This window comes from Chanodichthys erythropterus, chromosome 17, assembly GCF_024489055.1.
Source record: "Chanodichthys erythropterus isolate Z2021 chromosome 17, ASM2448905v1, whole genome shotgun sequence".
Classification (NCBI taxonomy): Eukaryota; Metazoa; Chordata; class Actinopteri; order Cypriniformes; family Xenocyprididae; genus Chanodichthys; species Chanodichthys erythropterus.
The window spans coordinates 24,271,166-24,297,722 of record NC_090237.1 but is presented as its reverse complement, the minus strand read 5'-3'; the positions used below and the strand labels follow the sequence as shown (position 1 = coordinate 24,297,722).

Genomic DNA, 26,557 nt, shown 5'->3' with positions numbered 1-26,557 from the left:
TTTGTACGAGTGAAATTACTTGGTAAAATCAGATACTCTAAGACTTTTAATCAATTCGTATTAGAATTGGTGACTTGTAACTTATAATGGAGTCATTTTCGCTATAAGGTATCTGTACTTTTGCCAAAGTATGGTTTTCAGGTACTCTTTACACCTTCATTTGTGCATTTATGAGAAAAGAAGAGATGTCTGACTCATTCTTTTGAATTCAATTTTTTCAGTGAATCAGGTCATCACTGCAGGAGAAGATAATTGAACATTAAAAAGAAAATTTGGAAAATTATATATCATATACTGTATAGTGACTCATGCAGGATTGCTTTCATGATAATTCTGAACCATACGGGAGCCAAATTAACCATAATTTAGACTCCTATTTTCAAGAAGTTGTTCTTTGTGTGCATTCGAGTGCGAGTTCGATCAAAACTAACCAATATCTGACATACTTGGTTGGTACGCACCCAAAGTTTTTAAAAGCATAATTTTCTAGTTTTCTGGATGACATCAGTACTCATTTAACATGAATGATGAGTGCTGTGACTGAGCAGCTTTAAGGACCAAGAGGGATGAAGCTAATGAAAGGACAGGCTTTTAAACCTCCCTTTTTCCTTCATTCAATCAGTTTATTTATTCATTTATTCATGATTAGTCAATAGATGTCATTAACACTGCATGTCTTTAGCACTTGTCTAATCATCAGTCGACGCTTTTGCCCAAGATGTAGCACTTTTCGTCACTGTCCTTGTAACCTTGAGTTTTACAAGGAACTAAAGGGGATTTAGCGCATGTTGCAGACTGTGAAAGAGCCATCAGCGAGCGGAGCCCAATCCCATGGGATGAAAGTCAATCTGTCCCGGCTGTGAGTGTGACCTTCGTCCTGTAAATCAATGACACGCTTGCTGACCGCCTCTTCAAGCCTCAGGACAGCAGCGTGAGCACCTTAGTCTGTTAAAGCTGCAATACGTTTCCTATTCGCTGCTCTTCATCACAGCACTGTACTTATGTGCAAGCTTCAGCATGCCTCTTTTGCCTTACTAAATCATGTAAATCACTTGATTTATGTGTTTTTTACATGTCGTTGGGACTTTAGTCTGTTTGGGAACTTGTCCGGGGGCCTGAAAATGGCCAGCGTTTAGCTATGTATATTTACATAGCCATAAGATTTATTGATATTCAGATTCCTGGGACTGGGTTTTTTTTGTTTGTTTGTTTTGTTTTGTTTTTTTACTCCAAAGCATTTGGAGTACACCCTTTGGATTCATTTCTTGTCAATAGCAAATCTGTGAGTGTTTTTATAGAGCCAATCACCTCCTGTCTTGTCTCATTGTTTGACCTCCAGGTTAACTTACCCCTGACTTTAGTTAGCTTTTAAGTCATTGGCTCAGAGATTTATATACTTTTTCCACCCTGTACTGTGACTTTTTACATGGTGTGTTCATTGAAGACATGAAATTGTTTGTTATTTATTTGAAGCACAATGTGTTTGTCTGTTATAGTAACTAAAGAGGCACTGATATTAAAATTTAGATTAATTATTAATTAAAACCGATCATTTTCATGTTGATGTAATATATACATTTCCATATGTATGTGTGTGTGTATATATATGAATAATATATTTTCATGGCTGATTATTACAATAAATTTTCTACATAAATTAAAAACAAAACACTGAAAACTAATTTTTGTTGTTTTAAATGCTGCATCACAATATTATAATTTACAGTATAAGAAATATTCATTTTAAGATTTGCTAGATTGCCAGTGTTACAGATTGCATTAATAAATTATTAGAGTTTTTAGAGAGAAACTTGTGTGTTAAAGGGTTAGTTCATCCAAAAATGAAAATTCTGTCATTAATTACTCACCCTCATGTTGTTCCACACCCATAAGACTTTCGATCATCTTCAGAACACAAATTAAGATATTTTTAAAGAAATCTGAGAGCTTTCAGTCCCTTCATCGCAATTTACAAGGTCCAGAACGATAGGAAAGACATCATTAAAGTAATTCATCTGATTCCAGTGTTTTAACCTCAATTTTATGAAGCGACACAAGTGCTTGGTTTGCACATATAAACATAATTTACCACTTTATTTACGAAAATATTGACCTGCAATCTCAACCTGTGTTCACTCAAGAACATGCTTTGGACAATATCATTTTGTAAATAAAGAGATAAATTATGTTTTGGTTTTTTTTTATTTTATTTTTTTTTTATAAACAAAGGACTTGCGTTGCTTCATAAAATTGAGGTTAAAGGGTTAGTTCACCTAAAAATGAAAATGATGTAATTTCTCACCCTTATGTCTTTCCACACCCGTAAGAACTTCATTCATCTTTAACACAAATTAAGATATTTTTGATGAAATCCGATGGCTCTGTGAGGCCTGCATCGCCAGCAAGATCTTTTCCTTTTTCAATGCCCAGAAAGCTACTAAAGACATATTTAAAACAGTTCATGTGACTACAGTGGTTCAACCTTAAAATTATTAAGTGACAAGAATATTTTTTGTGCACCAAAAAAACCCCAAAATAACGACTTTATTCAAGAATATCTAGTGATGGGCGATTTCAAAACACTGCTTCATGAAGCTTCGAAGCTTTATGAATCTTTTGTTTCGAATCAGTGTTTCGGAGCGCATATCAAACTGCCAAAGTCACGTGAACCATTTAAATTTCGAAACACTTTAACAAACTCGTTTACTGAAATCATGTGATTTTGGCACTGTGAACCACTGATTCGAAACAAAAGATTCATAAAGCTTTGAAGCTTCATGAAGCAGTGTTTTGATATCACCCATCACTAGATATTGTTGAATAAAGTCATTATTATTTTTTTATTTTTTTTACAAAAAGTATTCTCGTCGCTTTATAATAGGTTGAACCACTGTAGTCACATGAACTGTTTAAATATGTTTTTAGTTCCTTTCTGGGCATACTGCCTACATTTTGCTTGCTGGCTAATGCCTTCGTCACGCAAATGCATATTACCTGGTTGCAATAATATACAAGACAGCTCATTCTTCTTATTTAAATATCCTAAAAATGATGATATGAAGAAGGGGTGGATTACTTTTGTCTCTGCAGTGATCATTCCACCCTGGATAGTTTCACAAACTTTAATCAGAGACAACTGGGATTCACTTATAATCCACTGCTATTGGTGAATGGGGCTGAACAGACTATCTCCCGCTTCGGCCTTCATCCTCCCTTCCCACTGACAACCGATGATATGGGGCCGTACAGAGTCTGTCCCGTCCCGGCATTCATCCTCCCGTCTCGCGCCGCCGACATCTGTCGACTCGACAACAGACGGCAGTACGTGCCCACCAATCAGTGCAAGTTGCCTTATGTGCTTATGATACAATTTGTAGGTAGTCTGCAGTAACTCTACTAAATTTTGCAACCTTCTAACGTGATACTTTTGTTTATATGCATCAGTATGTTGGACTCATTAGACAAGTCAGTTGAGACGGCAGCTCTCGCGGGTGGGCGTGGTTTCCGCGCCACCAGCGGACACGCCCCCAGCATTTGAGAGCAGAGAATACTGCTTATTTTTTCACGATTTTGATAACTTATTTCATTTACTTAGCAATTTTTTTTAATCATTTAAATTTGGCTCACTCAGAACACATACTTTAATATGGCTTTACATGGACTTTAAGTGAGTGTTAGGTTATGGCAAATGTTATCTAAATGTAAAAATAGGTACTAAAAATTTAATATATTTTGTGACGTATTTGAATTTCATGAGCGATTTATGCATGTAAATCTACTTTTTCCTGTATCTGATTCTGAAGTATCCTTTTATTCACAGCACATTTGATTGTCGGTTCCTCCTTTCAGCTGTGTTGCTAGTCCGCTTTGCACAGCCTCTTAAGTGAAGATCTCTTGGAAATGGCACTCTGAATACCACTTTTCAGTAAAAAGGTCACCGGCTGTCCAGAATGCATCAGCACGCACACTGGAACATGGTAGTGGCCTTTCACGCTTGTACACCGAGAAAGTTAAGGGCAATGTTCATTTTTAGTCACTCTTCAGGACTGTGTATGTCACATCAGACTACTCAGGTGTGATGCTCACTATGTAATATTTTGTTACTTCAAACCAGTGTTCATCTTTATAATAATTTTTTGATTTGCTGGTTTCCTCCCTGTCTTCTGTTTATTTATTTATTTATTTATTTGGCTTCATTTATCATAAACCACAATGAAACTCTTACACATTCAGGGATGCTATCTTGTACTTTATTTCTTAATTCATTATATGTATGGCCACTAGAGTTTTAGACTTCAGTTTGGTCTCATGCAAATGTCTTTGGGGATTTGAGAAGAATGGGATAGAGTTTCAGGGGAGACAGGGAATAAACTAGGCTTATACCGAATTAACTCGGACTTTGTCAGTCCCATTAAAAAGTTATTCTTAGCCTCTGGAGTCAGACTGAAAGGGACATTTGGAAACTTTGTTTAGAGCACTTTGTTTGGGGTTTTTGTGGTGTGAATTAACAACAAACAGGCTCATTTAAAGTAAAGCCTCTGTTGGCTGCTCAGTACTTAAAATTCATGTCTTTGCTGATAAGCAGTGAAATGGTTGCATTTAATTAACTGCGATGAAAGAACTGTGTATAAAAGCATAAATATGTGTTTTGACTGCAGATTGCATTAACTGTGTGCTAGTCAAAAACATTTCTTTGCATATGCCATTTGACCTTCACGTAAACCAGTGTTGACCATGTCTGGATACACTACGTATTTCTGGATACGCTAATAAGTTTTGATATGATTGATTTTGATATGCAAATAATATAGTACTTGCAATGGACACAATGGACACAAATAAATTATACATTTTTTTAAAATTATTTGATATAAATATGGATTAATTTAAGCGTCCATCGCAAGTACTACCGTCCAAATGTGTGGGCTTTGTAAGAGCTTGGCAAGTTTCAAGTTTTTAAGTCTCTTATGCTGCATTTATTTGATCAAAAATACAGTAAAACAGTAATATTGTGAAATATTATTACATATTAAAATAACTTTTCTATTTTAATATATTTTAAAATGTCCTGTGATCAAAGCTGAATTTTCAGCATCATTACTCCAGTCTTCAGTGTCACATGCCGATTTGTGCTCACAAAACACTAATTATTATTATCAACGTTGAAAACAGTTGTGTTACTTAATATTTTTGTAAAAATCTTGCTTTTTTCGGTATTCTTTGATAAATATCTGTGGGTTTCTTTTGTATTTATTTATTTGAAATAGAAATTTCACTTTTGGTCAATTTAATGCATCCTTGCTAGGTTTGTGACGAGACAGTTAGGGGCCATATTCACACAGAATGCGTCTTTGTGTCCAAAAACGCGAGACACAGCGCTCAGGAACGGTTTTAAAAAAAGCTCAGTGTAGAACGAGAAAAAGGTTTTGCTACTAACTCAACTGACTGGCTTCTCTTCTGTACGATTTCATATGAGTCTCTTCAGATCTTAGAACTGTACAAGATTTATGAGCTTCTACAACTTTTGATCTCCTAACTGAACTCCTTTCCACAAATTGGTCATAGAAATAAAAACAGTATAAATAAAAATAATAAGACTAAGAGAAAACTGTTATTCATGTGCAAACAATAAGTGCAACAAAGCACTCTCTCAATATTCAAAGTGCAATAGAGATCCAATTTTTAGTGGTGCTTGCCTCGGGCAAAGCATCACTATTGTTATTGCTCATACTTATTATTCTTCTTCTGGACAAAACTTCGACGCATAACTCGTCCCACACCATTTGTCATAGACCCATGAATGAGGTGTCAAATCGACCGGCTCATTGACGATGTTCGCACAGCGGATGAGAAAGCAGGCAAAAAAGTCCCATAGACTCAACTGTCAATCTCAACTGTCACACACACACACACACTCGCAGGACCTGAGGAGCCCTTTTTTCTTTCTTTCTCTTTCATTTGACTTATCTTATCAAGCAGCCAATAATTAATAACCTAAAATCTTCATAGCCACACCCTAGCAACCACTTAGAGCACCCTAGCAACCACCCCATAGACTTCCATTAAAAAAAATAGATGAGTAAATGAATCAGAGCATTATAGAGACATGAGTTTGGCTCTTTTGATGTCTTTTTCCAGTCTATTAGTTTTAACCCTACTAACTCTCTAGCCATGCCCTAGCAACCATTTAGAGTACCCTAGCAACCTTATACTAACATGAAACATAAAAAATGAACAAGCCATATCTCAGCACCACTGTATTGTAGAAATGTGGAGTTGGGCTTTTTTGACTCAGACTGGCAAATAATATTTAAATATCATTCCATAAACTGTATAAGCACACCATAGCAACCATATAGATTACCCTAGCAACCTTCCAAACAGACGAATAAGCCATATCTCAGCACCACACCATCATATAGACATGGGGTGGGCTCTTTTGTTTCAGGTGATAAGTAAGTATCACCATGGTAACTGTGTAGCCACACCCTAGCAACCACTTAGAGAACCCTAGCAACCATACAACACATGAATATCTCAGCTCCACAACAGCTTACAGACATGTCTCTCTTGCAATAACGCAGAACACTGTAGCATCTGACCAGTGCCGAGTTTTGCCCCTGCAAGCACCACTCACATTTTCTTCAGGAAATGTACATTCTAGTTTTGTAAGTAAGATACAGAGCTACAACTACACAACCCAGCCTAAGATAGCTTTCATATTGAGAGATATTTGCATGCATCAGGGAGCCGCTTTCAAAATGCGGAGTATTGAAATTGTGTTTGAATGCTTACTCACGTTTTCCTTTTGCTTTCGATTTCGGTAGGGAGCGGTGGTGCTAAACGCGAAGTCTAAAAGACATTTATCAGATGCTTAGGCTCTAATCAGTGAACTCTGATTCCTGCTGCACTATGTACGGCTCTGCTGCTCGTGTTGGATGAGCTAGATGGAATTGAAGCAACCGCTATCTAACTGAATTAAATGGTTTATATTTTTATAAAAATCAAAACGACAGTGGAGGCTTAATGTAAATGTGGCGGTGACATATTCTATCCTTTTGTCCTAATTTCACCCTCACGCTCCATCAAGGCAATAGCATGAGACTGCTTTTCTGAAATCTCATCACACTTTAATCTCACCCCTAATACTTGCTGAATTAAAGATTCTTTACCCAAAACTTTTAAACTGTAGTATGCAGTATCTTATGAAAAGCACAATCTCCCACTACCCAATTGATTTCAGGCAGCCCAGCTTCTAGCCCAGTATGCTATGCATTGTTATTTTTCATATTTTTCAAGTTATGCAATAGAATCTTGAATCAAATATTTCTCCTTTTAATCACTTCCACAACACAGACTTTCTTCTAAAGAGAACTTCAAAATCTTTGTTTTTGAAGTGTTCTGTTTTTATCTTGTATTCTTACATCATATGCTGCTTTTCAGTAGCTAGTTAAAGAGAAACGTCACCATAGGCAGTCTTTCCAGTAACTCCCCATGTTATCTTTTTGACAGGTCGAATGCAGTTGTTTCAGGCAGCGCAAATTGGCATTCTCTCTCTGCTTGAATTTGCAGTAGAGATCCCTCTTTTTGAGAAAAGATTTGTGGCAAGCCACTCAAAAAAAGTAACAAGTGACTAATGCTGTTCAAACATGTCTTTCCAAAAGAGGCAGCTCAGTTGGAACTCTCCCAGAGGGGAGAATAGGCTCGCCACAAACAACCTGAGAGCTATTAGCATGAAGCTCGACAGTCAGGGGGCCCAGCTTTTACTCGCCGTGTCCTTGCGCTGAAGCCATTCAGCAAACAAGCAGCCATTATTCTGCCTGATGAGCCAGCAAACACTGGGCATTGAGGGGTCAAGAAAATCCACAGTCCCTCTCTCATTGTCACGTCCCTCTCATCCTGAATCGTTATATGCCTGTGTTGTTTTTTCCTTTCTGCTTCCAGTGTTCTCACTCTGGCCCCTTCACCGCCTCCTCTTCAAGTCATTGAGATTTGCACTGGTTCAGCAGTAAGGAGAAATGCACTACTGCTTTTCTAAGTTTGGTATATAATGCTCCTTTCAGCCAGTTGACATGTTAGTCTAGACTTTGCCAAACTTGTCCACTTGAAATGACATGCTACCATGCATGATTTAAGTAATTACAAATCTTTTACTTTAGCGGAACGTTGTCGGTGGCATTGCAACAATTTAAATTGGGATAGCAAACAAGATGTTAAATTGCAATTGAGAGTTAAAACGAATTGAAATTTATAGAAGAAATTCATATATGAATTATAAGAGGATTAAAATTTCTCTTCAAGTCAATTCTTTGATTCAAAGAGAACGCTGCACCACAATTTGATTTATTTTTTCTATGGAAGTCTATTATTCTGGCCTCTGCTCAGTCAGACACTCTCTTCCTTAATTGGCTAGAATGGCAACCTGCTAAAATGTCCATGTTGAACATTTTTTTAAGTGCATTTGGCGTGCCAGTATCAGCTCAGTATTTCTGAATCGTTTGATTAATGTCAACTCAGTAGAGATGTTCTTTTTGAGTGCTCGGAGGCTGCGCATAATTGCTACTTTCAATATTTAATCGTCAGTGACCTTTATGTGTGCACACTAGAGCTTTTGCCATGCTAAAAGACTACACTTTGTTGTTGCTTCCAGTGCCACCATGAATTCTTGATCTCAACATTACAACAAAGGTGGTAATTAAACCACTCAGTGGGTGGAGAAGACTTTCCTATGGATATAATAGCTTACAAAGTTATTTTTGAAGTCTCTCATCATGAACCGCCTGATAATTCCCTTATTCTTTTTCTGCTTCAGTTTTCCATTAGCCAGTCAGTGGATCGACAGCAGCATTACAGCGAGTTAAGAAAACAATGATGTCCGCTTGTCATAGAAAAATGAAAAGGATTGTATTAGACTGGTTATGTTATCTTTCCTGAAACTGAAGAAAGTAGAGACTCTTACTTGCTTTTTAGGGGGAGGAGAGTTTACATTAGAACAGGCTCAATAATGTGGATTACACCTACTATCGCTTACTTGTATTCAAACACTCGCTTGATCCTAAAGAAACTGTTTCAGAGCAGGCTATTCAATCAAAAAGCAGTGAAAGAAAGCACTGTTAAATAATCTTGTGTCCATCCAAGTCTACGCTCTAATCCTCTTTTTTTAATGAGCAGCGGTCAAGGATAAGACCCGACCTTGGTGCTTTGGAATGACATTCCGCCTTTCTCTGCCTTTAAAGGAGATCACAGGAAAGAGAGAGAATGTTTCATCCACATAGTTTATAGTTTTGGATGAGGAGAACCTTTAAAAAGCTTTTCATTTTGTGACATTCGAAATGGTATAATAATCAGCTCCAACATCTTTTAATGTTTAATGCTACCATTCAAAAGTCAAAACGTTTTGAGGTCTGTAAAATGCTGAGTATTAAAAGAAGTCTCTTATGCTGACAAAGCTGGATTTATTTAATTAAAAGTAAAAAAGATTTAAAATAAAATAATTCTATTATAGCTTTTCAAATGTATTCTTGTGTTGGCAAATCATTACTCCAGACTTCATTTAGGGTGTAATGATACCCTCATGTCACGATTCGATACATATCATGATACTGAACTCATAATATGATATTGTTGCGATATTCCAAGACATATGGTAAAAGGTTAACATATATATGTAAGAATTAAATTTGTTATTTTTTAGGTAAGTACCACTTACATTTTCTTCAGAAAATATTAAAATCTAGTTTGGCCCATAAATACCTGGGAGAGAAACAGGTTTATGCTTTTGGTTCAGAGTCTAGCATGAACTTGTGTGAATGAACTAGTGCTAATAGGATTAGACTCTAAATTACAGGATTTAGTTTTTGTGTGCCAGTGTTTTCCAGGCATATAGGGAACACTGACCTTCATAAAATCCCCCTGCCTGGTGTGATAGCAGAGTGCGTGCACAGCCAAGACCACAATACGAATGCGATGTGCTAAATGAAGGAAGTGTGCTTTAAAATGTTCAAAGAGTGTTAAAACACCTTGCACAAACCAACATCTCTGGAGAGCTGAGAGGTGAGAGACATCTGCAGACAGGCTTTATGGGTGAGAAGCTTTTACTGACAGGTTTGGTGGAAGGCCATCTCGTTTTATTGACAACATGAAGTCTCCGTCATCCTGCACTGTCACAGGATTTAGTGCCCTTAGAAGCTTCTACATTCTCTTAGCTTGTCCTTTTTCCATTTGGAAAAGTGCATAGTGAAAGGCATTTTGCAATGAAAAGACACGCAATGTATTTTCTGGCACTTCTCAGAGTCCTCTGTCAGTGTGTGTGTGTGTGTTTGTGTGTGTATGGGGGGTTGGGTTGACAGGGGACTTAAGCAGGTGTGTGAGAGAACTGACCTCAGCAGTGATTGCAAGTGCAGTCACTAAAGCATGGTGCAACTCCCAAGGTTCAGTTTGACCTTTAGTTGCTAACACACTTTATTTCTCACTCCCTGTCTCCTTGAGACACACGTAAATGAGCAGCGCTGACTTCAATGAATTCCAGGCAGCTCCTCCTCACAAGAGTGCATGGGAATCCTGCTTTTGTGACCCAGGAAGTGAGCATCAGAATGGTTTCCACAACAACTCTGCCTTGCAATGTGGAATCAAAACGGCTGAATGAGAAAAAAAAAAAAAGAAAAAATTAATGAATGAGAGAGAAAGTGTGACGTTTTCTTTATGCGTTTGTAAAAATTACAAATTAGATCTATTTAATATCTTATTTGTTGCTCCTACACTGGAATTTGTCTTGTATGTTTTTCTCCAGAGGAGAAAAAAAACCTTGGGAGAAACCAGGCTTAGTTGGGGGGCCAGTTCTCTTCTGGCGAACAATGCTTTGTTACGATTCAGGTAGCTATCATAAGTCCGATAGGATCGCAACATTCAAAGTATTTATTCCATTTCATTCCAGTTGAGGATTGTATTCACACCGGTATGGATGGTTTGTTGAGGAACTGTGCCACTGGCTGTCATGTCAATGAGGCCTTCATAATGGATGATCGAGTTGACTCGATCTCTGCTGACATTTCTTTAAAATAATTATTAAATATAACAACAATTCAATATAACATTTATTTCATTTAAAGTGTTAGTTCACTCCAAAATGAAAATTCTGTCATTAATTACTCACCCTCATGTCATTCCACACCCGTAAGACCAGTGAGGCCTGCATTGACAACAAGCAGTGAAGCAATTCATGAAGCAGTGTTTTGAAATCTTGAAATTAAATCTTGATTAAGCTTTTTGAAAAAAAAAAAAAAAAAAAAAATTTAAGAAAATCTTATTGACCCCGAAACTTTTGAAAGACTATTTGTAATCACACGAAAATAGCAGCGAAAGCAAAATCAGTAAAAGTAGTAAAACACATTAAAGGTGCCCTAGAGGTGCCTTTCCAAAAGATGTAATATAAGTCTAAGGTGTCCCCTGAATGTGTCAGTGACGTTTCAGCTCAAAATACCCCATTTTTTAATTATTTTTTTTAACTGCCTATTTTGGGGCATCATTACATATGCACCGATTAAGCGTGCGGCCCCTTTAAATCTCCCACTCCACCGCCCCCGCGAGCTCTAAAATGCCTTAAACAGCAAACACAAAGTTCACACAGCTAATAAAACCCCCAAAATGGATCTTTACAAAGTGTTCATCATGCATACATCGATTCCTGTGAGTATAGTATTTATTTGGATGTTTACATTTGATTATGAATGAGATTGATAGTGCTCCGTGGCTAACGGGCTAATGCTACACTGTTGGAGAGATTTATAAAGAATGAAGTTGTGTTTATGAATTATGCAGACTGCAAGTGTTTAAAAATGAAAATAACGACGGCTCTTGTCTCCGTGAATACAGTAAGAAACGATGGTAACTTTAACCACATTTAACAGTACATTAGCAACATGCTAACGAAACATTTAGAAAGACAATTTACAAAAATCACTAAAAATATCATGTAATCATGGATCATGTCAGTTATTATTGCTCCATCTGCCATTTTTCGCTGTTGTCCTTGCTTGCTTACCTAGTCTGATGATTCAGCTGTGCACAGATCCAGACGTTCTGCCCTGGTCTAATGCCTTGATCATGGGCTGGCATATGCAAATATTGGGGGCGTACATATTAATGATCCCGACTGTTACATAACAGTCGGTGTTATGTTGAGATTCGCCTGTTCTTTGGAGGTCGTTTAAACAAATTAGATTTATATAAGAAGGAGGAAACAATGGAGTCATTTTCATGTACTGAACTCTTGTTATTCAACTTTGCCAACGTAAATTAAATTTTTGAATCTAGGGCACCTTTAACCTAATGTTTGTCAAACAAAACCCCTGGAAAATTGGGACCTTTCTTGTATCCAGTAGCAATAGATACAAACTTTCCATTTTGCTCCAAGCTGGTCCTTAATTTAGGCACAGACAAGTCAGTGTTCAGCAGTGATGCCTAACAGGCAGGTTTGTCTGATGGAGGGAGAATGATGGTGGGCACTGTGGGCCCCTCGCTCTCCTCAGTGACCAAATAAGGGTAGTCTGCAGACTCAGTCAGTGCTTATGGAGGAGACAGGGGGCACAGAGTTGGCACAGCTCAGGCTGAGCGGAGCCTCCGGTCTCATTCATAACAAATCTGTCCATCAAAAGCCGATGTCATGCTTATTATCTTGTGGTGAGAGAAAGGACATGCTATGTTAGGACTGTAGTAACTGCTAAATCTATATTTGCTCTGCCCAGAGCATTAATTGTCAGTGACATCATAATTTCTGTAATGTCTAAAGTAATGGGCTTGTTCATGAACTGGAAGTTCACCATATGCATCTTATTGATCTTCCATACATAGGTTTCTTTTTATACATTTTGAGCTAGTAATTCTTAATTAATGCCAGACTTATGCAATAACTTTATCCACTTTAAACTCCACCCCTTTTTTTTTATCGCTGGCACACATTCAGATCTGCTTGCATCCAATTAACAACCAATGGATGAACCAAGTCGCCTACATTTTTTATTTTTAATTTTTTGATAATCCATTTCACTTGCATGTACATTACAATACAAAGGAATCCTTTATATTCAGGTTGATTTTTGACTTGAGTAAAGTCATTAGATATGTTATCATATTCCTCTTACAAAATATGTAAGGGGTAAAAAGATTCAATGTCAGCACTTATTTTCCATGTGTTTTTAAGAAGTGATAAAGAATGTTCTTGCTTAAAAAAATGTTTTACATTATAAATAATTAATAATAGTTTAGTTTCCGTAACATATTGCCTGCAGCAACCAGCATATCATCAAAGAAATTAGAAAAATACGTTTTAGGTTGTTTTTCAAAGCAGTGTCTTTACAGAGGGGGGTTTGGAAAATGCGTTAGACTGTGACCTAGAAAGCAGGACCTTGAGAAAACATTGGTGTTAACGAAACCCCTGCTCAGCAATCTTAACCTACAGTTATAGATTAACTGGAAGGTTTTCCTTGAATTCTTTGAAGTCGGTTTATCCTGCTGAAACACAACCTCACCTCTAATACCTGAACTATGGGCCGGATCTAGAACAATGGTAGGCCTACCATTTGTTGGTTGAACATGACTTATCATATTGCATTTAAAATATGTGCGTACATGCGCATTGAAATCAAAGCTTGACCTGGTCTTTCTGTGGGAAACCCATGTGGTAGGCTTTTGTATGAATTGCCTCTGGAAAATGCTCTTTGAAAGGTTCTTGCAGATAAAGTCAAGTGAATGAACTTGTTGGATTTTCTTTGTTTTATCAAGTTGACAGACACTATTGAATGTTTATCTCAATAAACTTCCTTTGGCACATGAACTATTTGATCTCACCCACACACAAAATCAACTCCCATACAAAGGTCATTTTGTGCAACCAAAGGTCCCTTTGATTTCTCGGTTTTTACACTGAGGAGGATGAGAATCATTTAGAGTTGATACTTTGAATGAACAGAATGATATTTCACCTCACATCTTTCCTCAAAGGTAAAGTGAATCCTGTTTATTCGCTGTCACAGAGAGCAGTCTTCGGTGAAGTCCAAAAATCTTTGTATTCTGCGAATCTTGAATTCTCTTTCATCAAAAGCATGTTGACACAGCCAATTATTCTGCAAAATGTCGGACTTTGAAGATGAGCCAGGTACTTCAGCTCAGATCTGAATCTTCTGTCATTTTCGGTTAATTTCTTCACTCTGACAGGACTTCATTGAGCTCGTTCTCTTGCAGCTTGAAGACTCTTTCTTCACTTGTTACGTTTCATAAAAGCAGTTCTCACAAATCCTTCAAATGAATTGCCAAAGTGTCTCTTCTAGCTGTTGATCCATATTTGTCAAGGTTAGAACGTGAAACATCTGAGGCGATACACTCTTTTGTGCAGCTTCCTCAGTGGCCATGCTAGATATTTGGATTGATGGGATTTTTTTTTTTTTTTTTTAGTTTTTAGAATTATAGGTGTAAAAATACATGAAAAGCTCTTAACAGGTGCTACTAGCAAGCTTTACACGCACGCACATTTATAAAACATCCAGACTTTGTGCTTCTAACCCTTTGCATGAAAGGGGAACGGGGCTAGTTGGACGTGATGGGTTTGCAGAGCGTGACAACTGGACAGAGGAGGAAGGAGAGGAGGAGTGTGTAGGATGGGTACAGCCTGTGTAGTGTTGCCAAAAGCAAACAAACCACAGTCTACTGATAGCTCAGTACAAAGAAGCCAGAACAGAACAGACTTATAGATTGAAGTCTCTCTCTCTCTCTTGCTTACTTCCTCTCCATCTCTTATTCTCTCTTAAAACGCCAACTGGACTGGACTCTACAACTATGCCAAATGCTGATTGGACAGGTCCGTCAGACAGACCAATCTTTCTATTTGTTATACTAAGAATGTTTTTTTTTTTTGTGTGTGTGTGTGTGTGTGTGCAGTGTGTGTGTGTAAGACTCACAATTTTCCATTTCCGATTGAAACAGGAAATTAGGCAGAACTTCTTAGGGCTTTTTCGGGCAAATTCCACAATTACGGGAACTTTGTTGTTCTTCTACTACAGGCACAATTCCCCTGTTTTTCTATATGGTCTATGTGAGATAGACTATTATGTAACATAAAATTAACTTAGTATAAAAAATATCTAGTAATAAATGCATCAAATATCTCCTCCCCCTTTAAAATAGTAATGTTGGCCATAATCCGTTGATCTGATGTTAACCCTTTGAGCGGTACGGTCCCACATATGGGATTTTTATTTCAGTGCCCCTGGGCGTACGGTACCACATATGGTATTTCGAACGTTCAGCGACGTCACATAACAGATTCAAACTGTGCTTTCGCGCTCTGGCTGCGAGACCGACACGTGCAGCTCTTGTCATATATCACAGCTATGCAGTGTTTTCAGGCACATAATGTTTCTTTTAAGGTTTCAGACATTTAAATATGCATAAGCACCATTAAAACAATACATTAAGCGTTTATAATTTACACATTGATGTCCGACATCAGTGGAAGCAGCAATAACAAATATAATTTGGCGACATTTATTCATATCAGACACACATAATGGGCCTAAGTGACTATAAAGTTTACTCTTTTATTCTTCCAGTTCACCAGCCACTTACTTGCATATATTTCGGAAGAAAATGATGAATTAACCTGCTGTAAATCCGACTGACAGGACTCTTGTGAACTGCAGCGCAAACTAAGATGGCGGCGCCCATCTCGCATTACAGATCAAGATAAAGATCAGTTATAAAGGTTTTAAAACGACAAAGCACACTCACTTACACATATTTGAGAATCGGAATATCAGATAGTTGATGACATGGTAAGCAATTTTGCGAATATTTTAAATAAAAAAGGAAAAACTAAATAATAGCGATCCATCTGTCATACAGTGTTATTGTTGCTGCATTCAGCGCTCGTGACACGCAAGACGCGTCGCTATGGAAACATTAAAGGCGAAAGTTCTAAAATAACGGTCGCCTTAAAAAAACTCACTCTGGGGGGACAGTTAGAATATTTTAAACTCACGATCGAAAGGGTTAAATCTTTTAATACATATAGTTTAGTCATGACACTCTAGATGGCGCAGACAGGTCCTTAACGCAAGCTGATGATAATTACAGCATTAACTACTTGGCACAAGCTGATTGGTCCGTGTCACTTATCTAGCCAATGAGCGCTTTACAGTTCCTCTAAAACCCTCCACCTTCCCTAGCTCCACCTGTATAGATCTGCTATGGGTTATTGATATATGCTATTTGTGCAGCAGCACTATGTCTTACTCGCAGCAGCGTGTTGGCGTATGTATTGGCAATAGCAAGTTCCTGTACTTGCTTTGCAGCAGCAGAAATAATCTACAACAAAAGCAATAATCTACAGTAGCAGCAAAGATCTATTCCGCCAAGACCAAATACATTAACATTGTCATATCCTTTACCATGCGTGATGGGTATCGAAAAACCTTGAAAAATCTTTCGAGGTTGTCATGATTGAATTATTTTTCATGAATAATTATTATTTATCATGTTTAATTTTTTTAATTTAAACTATTTAAATATTTAATCACCATTATTATCATTTTTATTAAAAAACTATTTATATAATGTATTATACTTATTTTGTATAATAGCTGTGTCCCAGTTTTTTGCACAAAATGGTTACAGATAAGTTCCATTTTTTTATTTTATTAAACAATATCTTGTATTTACAGAATTCTATCTGAATTATAAATATTTAATTTAACATAGATTGACTACAGTCTACAATAGACATATTGCATTTGTATATGTGTCTATATTATATGTAGTTATTTTGTTGTGTATATTTTGTGCACAACGCTTACAGGCGGTCAAAAGCCACAGAATTCCAATTTTTTATTTTATTAAACCACATCCTAAATTTACATAATTGTGTCTGAATTATGCATATTTAAATTTAACGTAGATGAGCTAGACATTACATTTTTCCATTTATTTGCATTCCTACATGGGAAAGAAAGACATGTTTTTGTGTGTGTTTGATGTCTGTGTGTGTGGCTGTCTTTGTGTGCAGATTGTAACTGGTAGGGATGCCCTCCAGGAGCGAGCCCTCACTTTGAATCGCACTTCAAACGCTGACGATAAAACAGACTAACACAGATAGAAAGCAGACAAACCTTTTTTATTTTAATTAGAAACGATGCAATTAAACCTGCGCTTTCCCTTACTGCTGCATCAGAGAGTTTGACTGATATCACACTGTTCTTGTTGAGATGAATAAGGTACCCTGTATGAATTGGAGGATTCAGCTCCATTAAACCTCAGTGGGCCATATTAAAGCTATTACTTCAAAGAGAAAGCCTTTGCGTACTTCTAACAAAAAAGGATAGAGTTAAGTCTAACTTTTGTACGTTTGTACTTATTTGTACAAGCAGTGCACAGAAAACAATACATACCCTTATGTAAAATTAATCTTTTCCAAATCATTACTGCACCTTTGATATTAATCCTTACCTTATTGTATGTTCAATATGTTCATTCTGTAGGGGGCAACAAGCTGAAGAACCAACATTTCCGGCTAAACTGGGCTTGGATCTCCCTGGAGAAGGAGTACTACCAGGTGGATGAAGAGGCTAAGTTTCTGGAGGTTGTCTTGAGACGCAGAGGTTACCTTGGCGAGACCTCATTTGTTAGTAAGTGATGTTAAGAGAGTACTTAATTTCCCATCATGCACTACTGATAAGATTTTATAAAGAAAAAAGCCTCTCTGTTGTGTTAAATAACTGTGACCTCTAATTTGCTGATAGTAGTCTCTTTATAACATCATTATTTTGGGCTCTTTGAACCTCTGTAGATGTTGCTCCTCATGTCATCAGATTTGGTTATTTGATTTGCATCTAGGCATGGCTACGCTACCGCCCACATACACAGTGATAATACTTGTTTTTCTGACTTGGTTTTAAGATCAGCCACCCACGTATCTCTTCGTTGCTGGTTCCCAAAGGGCAGAGTTGAGTTTCCTCAATTAACAACAACAACAACAAAAACATACATTCACTTCCAAACTCACTCATCCATGTCTTTATGGACCTTGCTTTGTGCAGTCATGTTGGAACAGGAAGGGGCCATCCCCAAAGCATGAAATTGTCCAAAATATCTTGGTATGCTGAAGCATTAAGAGTTCCTTTCAATGGAACTAAGGGGTCAATCCCAACCCCTGAAAAACCCCACACCATAATCCCCCCTCCACCAAACTTTACACTTGGCACAATGCAGTCAGGCAAGTACCGTTCTCCTGGCAACCGCCAAACCCAGACTCCATCATGCCAGACAGAGACTCATTCTTTCACAAATGTTTGTAGAAGCAGTCTGAATGCCTAGGTGCTTGATTTTATACGCCTGTGGCCATAGAAGTGATTGGAGCACCTGAATTCAATGATTTGGAGGGGCGTCCCAATACTTTTGACAATATAATGTATTAACATCTGCTGTTTTATGCAGAATATGGACTACAGCTTTACATTAAAGCCTATTAATATTAAAAAGTAAAATAATTATTTATTTATTTGGTAAGTAACAGTGTAATAAGTGGAATAATGTACATTCAGCTTTGTGGTGTGGTTCTGATCACCATGTAAGGGTTTATTTTGCATTCATTTATTGCCGGACTGTACATTCACTACCATTCAAAAGTTTGGGGTGAGTAATATTTTTCTTTTTTTGAAAGAAAAGAAGTAATATTTTTATTCACCAAGGATGCAAAGTAATGTTGCTGAAAATTTAAATAGATTGTTGATTCAAAAATGTTGAGCGTGAACCAAACTTTTGAACAGTAACATGGCAAAGGATGGTTGTCAGATATGTGCATCTAAAAGTCAAGAACTCTTGGAGAACAGAGAATGCTGACAGCATTTCATGAATCTTAGAAAAAAATTAGTTTTTTTTTTTTAAATTAGGGTCAGAAATGAACCAAAATGCCATAAAAGTGACAAAATATTGTTAAAATATTTAAAATATGACAGCAACAATTTCCCATATTTCCGCAGGTATTTAATATTATCTTTGATATATTTGATATATTTAATAATATTTTTATTTTAAGCCTAAAATAGTTTAGGATCTAGTTTTGAATTTGCATGAGCTGCAAAATCAAGTCAAGCCATCTTTATTTATATAACGCTTTATGATTTGAAATGTTTCAAATCAGCTTTTTCAGTGATAAACAGGTAAATAATGAACAATAATAAAGCAGATCTTAAAAGAAAATAGTTTTGTTGTTCGGCTGAAGTCAGTTCAGTATTGATTCCGTTCTGTTCAATGTGTAAAGTTCATCAATTATGGAATGAGTTAAATTCCGCTATAAAGCAGCTCTGAAGAAAACAGTGATATCTTCGTCCAGCTCAGTTCAGTTCTCCTCCAACAGTCACTGTCAGTGCAGTCAAATCAGTAATACTGCTGAATATGAAGTGTCCCCAACTAAAAAAGGTCAGATGTGACACTGGCAAGAGACCCAAACAACATCAGGTTTTCCACTGGCCAAAACAAAACTGGCATGGAAAAGACTGTGAAAACAGGGCTTAGACCTCTGCGTGAGACCTGCAGGATCACACTGACAGACCTCCACAAGTTCTCATCACATAGATGAATATTCCATCCACATGCTGAGCTTGACCACCATTCCACAGCTTACCTCAGTTCCGGTCCAGAGCTTCATGGTAAGACAGGCTGCAGTCCTGCTGTTCATCTGCCACTCGCTGGGCCAGGATCAGAGACCTTGCTGTATTGAAGTGAGGAGACGAGGAAGTCTTTGAAATGATGATTTTTATTCAATTATTATTTAGATTTTTCACTGTCTCCCTCAGTTTCTCTTCAAGGACTGATGTTCTATGAATAATTGCATTTTATGCTGGCACATGCGCAGGCAGGACATGACAGGACCCCTCCTTTTTATGTGTGATGTACCTTAATATCAAAGTATTTCTTTCTAAATTTGCTTCAAAGTAGTCTTTCTTCTTTTGGCAGCTCAATTTCTCCTCCTTTGCCAAAGCTCATCATTATGTTTCCATCATAACCTTTCCAGTCTGGCCTTTCACCTGGCAGAATGTCTTCTTCTTTCCGTGTTGTTTATTTATTTATGGGTTATATTAATATTTCTTATTTTTTGGTGACCTTTGAGAGTTCTGTGTTGGAAAGTTATTGTTGTTATTGGGGACTCCTTTCCACACAGTTGCTCACTAGCTGACAATGCCCACCTGGCGCACCTGCTGTGAAAACCCAAATGGACAGAGATCCACCAGTGGAACTGTCAGACTAGTTGAGCATCTGATCTTCTGAGGGATGTTGATGGACTAGCCTTCTGAGTCTTGAGTCTCTTTCCAAAGACCTAAACACCGCTCTCTTTGAAGCTTTTATTACAGAATGGTTGCGTCACACATGCTGCATCTGAATTGGCTGTTAACAAAGCTTTGCTGTCATTTATAGAAACACAGAAGAGGTGATATAAACATTTTGTCACGTTTTTGTCAAAAGTGCTTCTGTAAAACATTATTTTCTTAGTACTTCACAGCGCTGAAAAAGATTTGATCTCTTTTTTTTTGTTTGTTTGTTTATTTGTTTGTATAGCTCCAAAAAAATCTCAGCCAAAAAAAAATAAAAAAAAAAATAAATAAAATTCTCCAACCCCTAAAAAGACTTCAAAAATATTGATATATATATATAAAAAACAATTAAATACAAATAATAAATATTATCAATGAATTAATACATAATATAATTAATAAAATAAATAAAATGAATATAAATCTTACACATACTATTTTATATTAACTTTGTTTTCCTTTCATCTAGCATCTAATCTACCATTTAATCCACTGTTGTTCTAAAATACTAAATGCTTAAATGTATGTGCCTTATTTAAAGGTTATTTACTCTTATATTCTTAAGGTATTGGCACCAAAGATGGTACGGCTGAAAAGGACAAAGATTTCCGAGGAAAGGCCCAGAAACAAGTCCAGTTTAACCCAGGTCAGACCACTGCTACCTGGAAGGTGCGCATCTTGTTGGACAGCCTGTACGAGCAGTCTGAGACCTTCCAGATCGTCCTGTCAGAGCCTGTCATGGGAGCACTGGAGTTCCCAGAGGCAGCAACAGTGGAAATTGTTGACCCTGGAGATGGTGAGCTCACAAAAAAAAAAAAAAAAAAAAAAAAGCGTTCCAGGTGCTGATAATGGTTTAATGTAGCAACAAAGATCAGTATGGGGGTTCAAAAGCCAGACTATTTCAAACAAAATTCAACTTTAAACAAACAATCTCAAACTTTAGCCAGTCATTAGAAATGTTGATTTAACATGAACTATGTTTGGTCTAACATAGGTTGTTATGTGTTTAGTCTATAACTTGAGGCAATGCAATAATGTGTGTATGAGACAAACAATCTGACCAGGCAAAAAGTAAGGGAAAAAAAGTGTCAGTGGTGGCAGACATCACAGCTGTCACCCCTCTGTACATTAATCATAGCATAATATCTCTAGAACATCTGAATAACATCCTGGTTCCTGCTCATCGAAACAGAGCAGCCAAGCCTCTGATGGCAGGATATATGGCTGATTTACCAGGAGCAGTCCCTTTGTTCTCTTATCTCACTGAATGAGCTTTCTCCATAGATCTTACAGTTACACTACTTTTCTTAAGATGGTGACTCTCACATCTGATTTCCCTAAAATATCTTGTGCACTTACAAAAGTTAACAAAAGAACCATAGTATTATGTTTCCATTTTCTTTTCTTTTTTTTGACTTAGTTTTTACCATGGTTGTTGTGGATATTGTATCATATGGTATTGTTCGATGGTAGGAGTAAAAGTCTTTTTAACAGTATTTTAAGTATTTTACTCATACTGAAAATAGGCTCAAAGATTCAGTAGTCCTCAACAGCCAAGAGACATAAATCAAGTTCGACACAGCAACCGCGTAAACATCAAGTCTTAGTTAAGCTCAAGTGTTCAAAAAGGGCATACGCAAACCAATATCCTTCAAAAAGTCTTTTCAATGTAATGGATAAATAAAATAAAATTTAAGTAAAGCTGCAGTCTGGAACTGTTTTTGATTAAAAATTATCCATATAATTTTTGAGCAAGTACATAACCAGCCAGTGTTCAAAACTATCTCCTTATCTCCTTACCTGATTCACAACAGCAAGCTTGTAATAATGTGTTCTAATTCGGGTGGTACTGGTGGGTTTACTTTATATAGAAGGAGTCCCAGCTAGTAGGTTATAGGGCATGTGAGTATGCTTCTGGATTTTATAGCCTTTATTCACAGCAGCTGCAATAATTAAACTTATCATTTTGATGGTGGATTTAATCCAGAAAGGTCCAAATAACAATCATCAGTAATAGCTGGAGATTCACCCGTAGTCAAAAGCAAAAGAGCTTTGCACTGCAGAGTGGCTACAGAAATAGAAATCTACAGGTTATGTTAGTACACACTGAATACACATAGTCACACAGTGCTGATGTTGTTAACATTAACAATTTGAGATAATATTAATATATAATATTTAATAATAATTTGCATGGTTTTATGTGATCTGACATATATATATATATATATATATATATATATATATATATATATGACGGATTACTTTTAGTCATTATTTGGGTAGCTCACATATTCTGAATGTCTTCGGCAGAATTCAAATGAGCCATTTTAATCTATATTAATCTAGATTAATTCCAAGATTACAGTGAGATTAACCTAGATTAAAAAAATAATCTATGCCCACCACTAATATATATGAGTACACCCCCTCTGAAACTACTCAATCACTTAGAAGACATGTTAGGGTTCTTTAGAGATATAAAGTTCCAGCAAGTCTGCTTAATCAATTACCAAAGAAGCATGTCGAAATTATTCAGGAAAATAAGATTTTCTTATCAAGGTGATACAATGCTGTGTAGCAAAAATTAGTACACCCTCCTAAAAGTTACTAAAAAAAAGGAAATAAAAATGTATGGTGTAAGTTTAAGGCAGTGTTTGATCAACAGGTAAGTATGTTGAACCAAAACATTTAAAGAGAAGTCATTTCTTGACAATTAAAAGTGTTATATAGCCCACTGAATCATTCTTAGACTTAATGCTGAAAACAATGGAAGCACTTGGGAGAGAACTGTCGGGAGACATATTTCTTAGCACAAAAGAGGACAGTGGTACAAGAGGATTACCAAATCATTGTTTTAAGTGTGAAAATATAGCAAAAGTAACACAGAAATTAAAAAACAATGGACTTGTGACAAGACCCCTGAAATAATCAGGCCTTCATTTTAAGCTTTCATTTAGTGATGAGGGATTTTTTTGCTAGAAGAAGAGCAGGAGAAATATCGAGTGAGTGTCTCAGTGACAGCAAAAGCTATGAAAAGAGTAACTGTTTATCTCTCAGAGTAAGAAGCAGCACAATAGCCAAAGCACAATAAAGCCAGTTAGCCATTTCCAAAGCCCATATTTACAAAATAAACATTCTGGGAATCAATACTCTGGTCTCATGAGACTAAATCAATCATTTTGGATCTAACAGCATCCAAAATGTTATGGTGTTGATAGTTGCTTCTCCCAGGCTGAAAACCTTCTGTGGACATGTATTGCACTCAATCTTAACACTCTTGAGCACCTGTGGGGGATTCTGTAGAGACGAGTTGAGCAACACTCCCCATTAAAGATCAGGGTATTTAATCATCCTGGAGTTAAATGGGACAGATGTGACAATTTGTCATGAACTTGTACACTCTATGCCTAGAACGGTCAGAGTAGTATATTCAAAATTATGGAGGGCATAATAAGTACTAGAATATTATACATTTGTTGAATTATATTCATATATATTATATATATATATATATATATATATATATATATATATATATATATATATATATATATATATATATATATATATATATATATATATATATATATATATATATATTTATATATATAATATTGCTCCAGCAAATGCTCCTTTTTAAGTAACATTAACATCAGAGATCAAGATTTGATCTTCTCTATCTGTATAACATCACATAGTTGGAAATGGAGTGATGGAGCAGGGTACATAACGCTCATTTGACATTTATAAATTACAGTGATAAGCCTGTGTTATTCCCTTGCACAAGGACATAAAAGCAACTTAAAGCCACAGTCTGAAAGGTTAAATCTCATTTAATTATCTTCTGCCTCTAAGTGCAAAGAAAGCTTCATGCAGATTTGAACAAAGCATAATCAAGTTTTTAATGTCTTTTTCTGAAAGAAAACCCAGTATGTGTCCTTAGAGAGCTGTTCAGCGATTGTTCCAATACTCCCTGAAAGTCAAGTCTTATACGGATAAAGAGGATTAATTTATTTGAAATGGTGACCGTGAAGTTGCCAAAAGTTTTTAACCCACAAATACATAGAGCTTAACACACCATAGTATTAACTTTCATGCTTTCTTCTGTGTTTTTTTCAGTGCTACTCATATTCCTGTTACTGTTTTATCCATTCCCAACTCTTCTGATAAAGAGTTTTTATTTGTATCTCTCCCACTACAATTACTTATCTTGGGTCTGTCAAATTATTATAAAATTCTGAACCTTTTGACAGCAGCTGCGGGAGATCAATCCCACATTAATAATACAGAAACAGAAACTAAAGTTACACATACATTTTTTAAAAAGGTTAGAAACTTTGATGTCAAGCTTTGACAAGTCAGAATGATGATTTCAGTAACTCTTTTCTTTCTTTGTCTATAAAGTTATTTTATGCGAATTTATATTAAATGTGATGATTGCTTTTTGCCTTAGAATCCACAGTGTTCATCCCGATGGCAACATACTCAATTGAGGAAGATATTGGAGAACTTCTGATTCCTGTGCGAAGATCTGGAGATGTCAGTCAAGAGCTAATGGTGGTCTGCTTCACACAACAAGGTGAATTATAACTGGAGCTCAATGAAATTTAACTTAAAGGTATTTCCATTCCTTACTAACCAAATCAAATTTCGTGAACTTTCAAGCTCATCAGATTTCTTCAACTACATGTTGAGACTTTAAAGTGGCGTTGATTCCTGACTAAACTTGTGAGTCTGAATGCTCAAAACTTCCTCAAATCTTCCCTTTATCCTCTCCCGTGCAGGTACAGCCAAGGGCACTGTCCCCACTACTGTGCTTTCCTATTCTGACTACATTTCCCGACCCGAGGAACACCACAGCGTGCTGCGTTTCGATAAGGGCGAGACTGAGAAGCACTGCCGTGTGGTCGTCATCGATGACTCACTCTACGAGGAAGAAGAAAGCTTTAATGTCACCCTTAGCATGCCCATGGGTGGCCGTCTGGGTCAGGAGTTCCCCACCACTAGAGTGACCATCCTGCCTGATGCAGATGATGGTGAGATACTTCACTGTGTTGGATGTGTTTGGCATGCTTGCTGTTTATATTTCAGTTTCGTAATATTGCTTCACCAAGAGAGCATAGTTTGAGGATCATGATCAGAGGCATTTAAAAAATAAACAAATTATCCATTGGGATTAAGTTTTGCAGTACATGGAAAATATACTCGCAAGAGTTTGTAACAGTTGCAGGACCTTATGAGTGGGATTTCACTTAATCGGTAGTGTTTTGCACTGTTTAAGCAATGCACACAAAGACTGGAGCATTTTTAAATAATCTTAAAATATTTATGAGCTCTCTGAAGTTTTTTTTGGCTGGGCATCTTATAAAACAAACTATTCTTTTAAATCTTTGGGGTACTTGCAGGTTGAAAACATTTTCTTGACAGGTGCTTCCATTTGAGGCAGCAGTCTGGGAAGCTGTGGGAGGCTTTGTTTTAACACAGTCCCGTAGCGATCTAGCACAGACATTTGAAGGCAAGATCACACTGAATGTTTAATCTAAATTCATAGGATTTATTGAACACCACAGCAAACCTTGAAACGATTTTCCAGCCATAATTCCTGAAGTATGAAAGCAAAGAATGGTGCAGCCTCGTCTTAAAGTGGGGAGAATTGATTATTTTGTCTGTAGAGAGATAGTTATTATTCCAATATGGTGTTTTGGGTTTGTTTTTTTTTTCTTTATGGTGCTTGAAAGAGCCTGTCTGAACATTTCAGAGCAAAGCTGTGCTTGGGGAAAAAAAAAAAAAAAAAATTGTAGGGAAATTTTAATTTAATTATACATATTTGAATTTAAATATTTAAAATGAAAAACATAAATAAATTAAAAATAAAATAACAATAAAATAAATGCATATTTTCTTTTCCATACAATGGGAATTATCTTTAAATTGTCAGACTTTTGAACTGAGCAACATGAGAGTGTATAGAAAATTTCATCTATTATAGATGCAACTATAGAACATTTAGAAATGAGTAGTTTTTAATGATTAAAAAAAAAAAACATAAATAACAGATCCTGTCATGTATATTTTATCCTTACAGTTCAATTTGATTTAATATGACATTAAATGCGCATCAAAAAGCAGGACTATCCAGGATTAGGTAGAAAGCAGTGTTCAGTTGTGTGCACATGTGCATCTGTGCCCCAGAAAGC

At 36.6% G+C, this 26,557-nt stretch overlaps 1 protein-coding gene across 1 annotated transcript in view; it reads left to right on the top strand.

Moving 5' to 3' along the window:
- The window catches only part of frem2b (FRAS1 related extracellular matrix 2b), a 96,060-nt gene that overhangs the window by 28,988 nt on the left and 40,515 nt on the right, over positions 1-26,557 (top strand). Inside the window, exons 3-6 of the mRNA XM_067365456.1 lie at positions 17,526-17,672; positions 20,923-21,153; positions 24,814-24,939; positions 25,145-25,396. Of these exons, the coding sequence (XP_067221557.1) occupies positions 17,526-17,672; positions 20,923-21,153; positions 24,814-24,939; positions 25,145-25,396 (756 nt within the window). The remainder of the gene's footprint in view (positions 1-17,525; positions 17,673-20,922; positions 21,154-24,813; positions 24,940-25,144; positions 25,397-26,557) is intronic.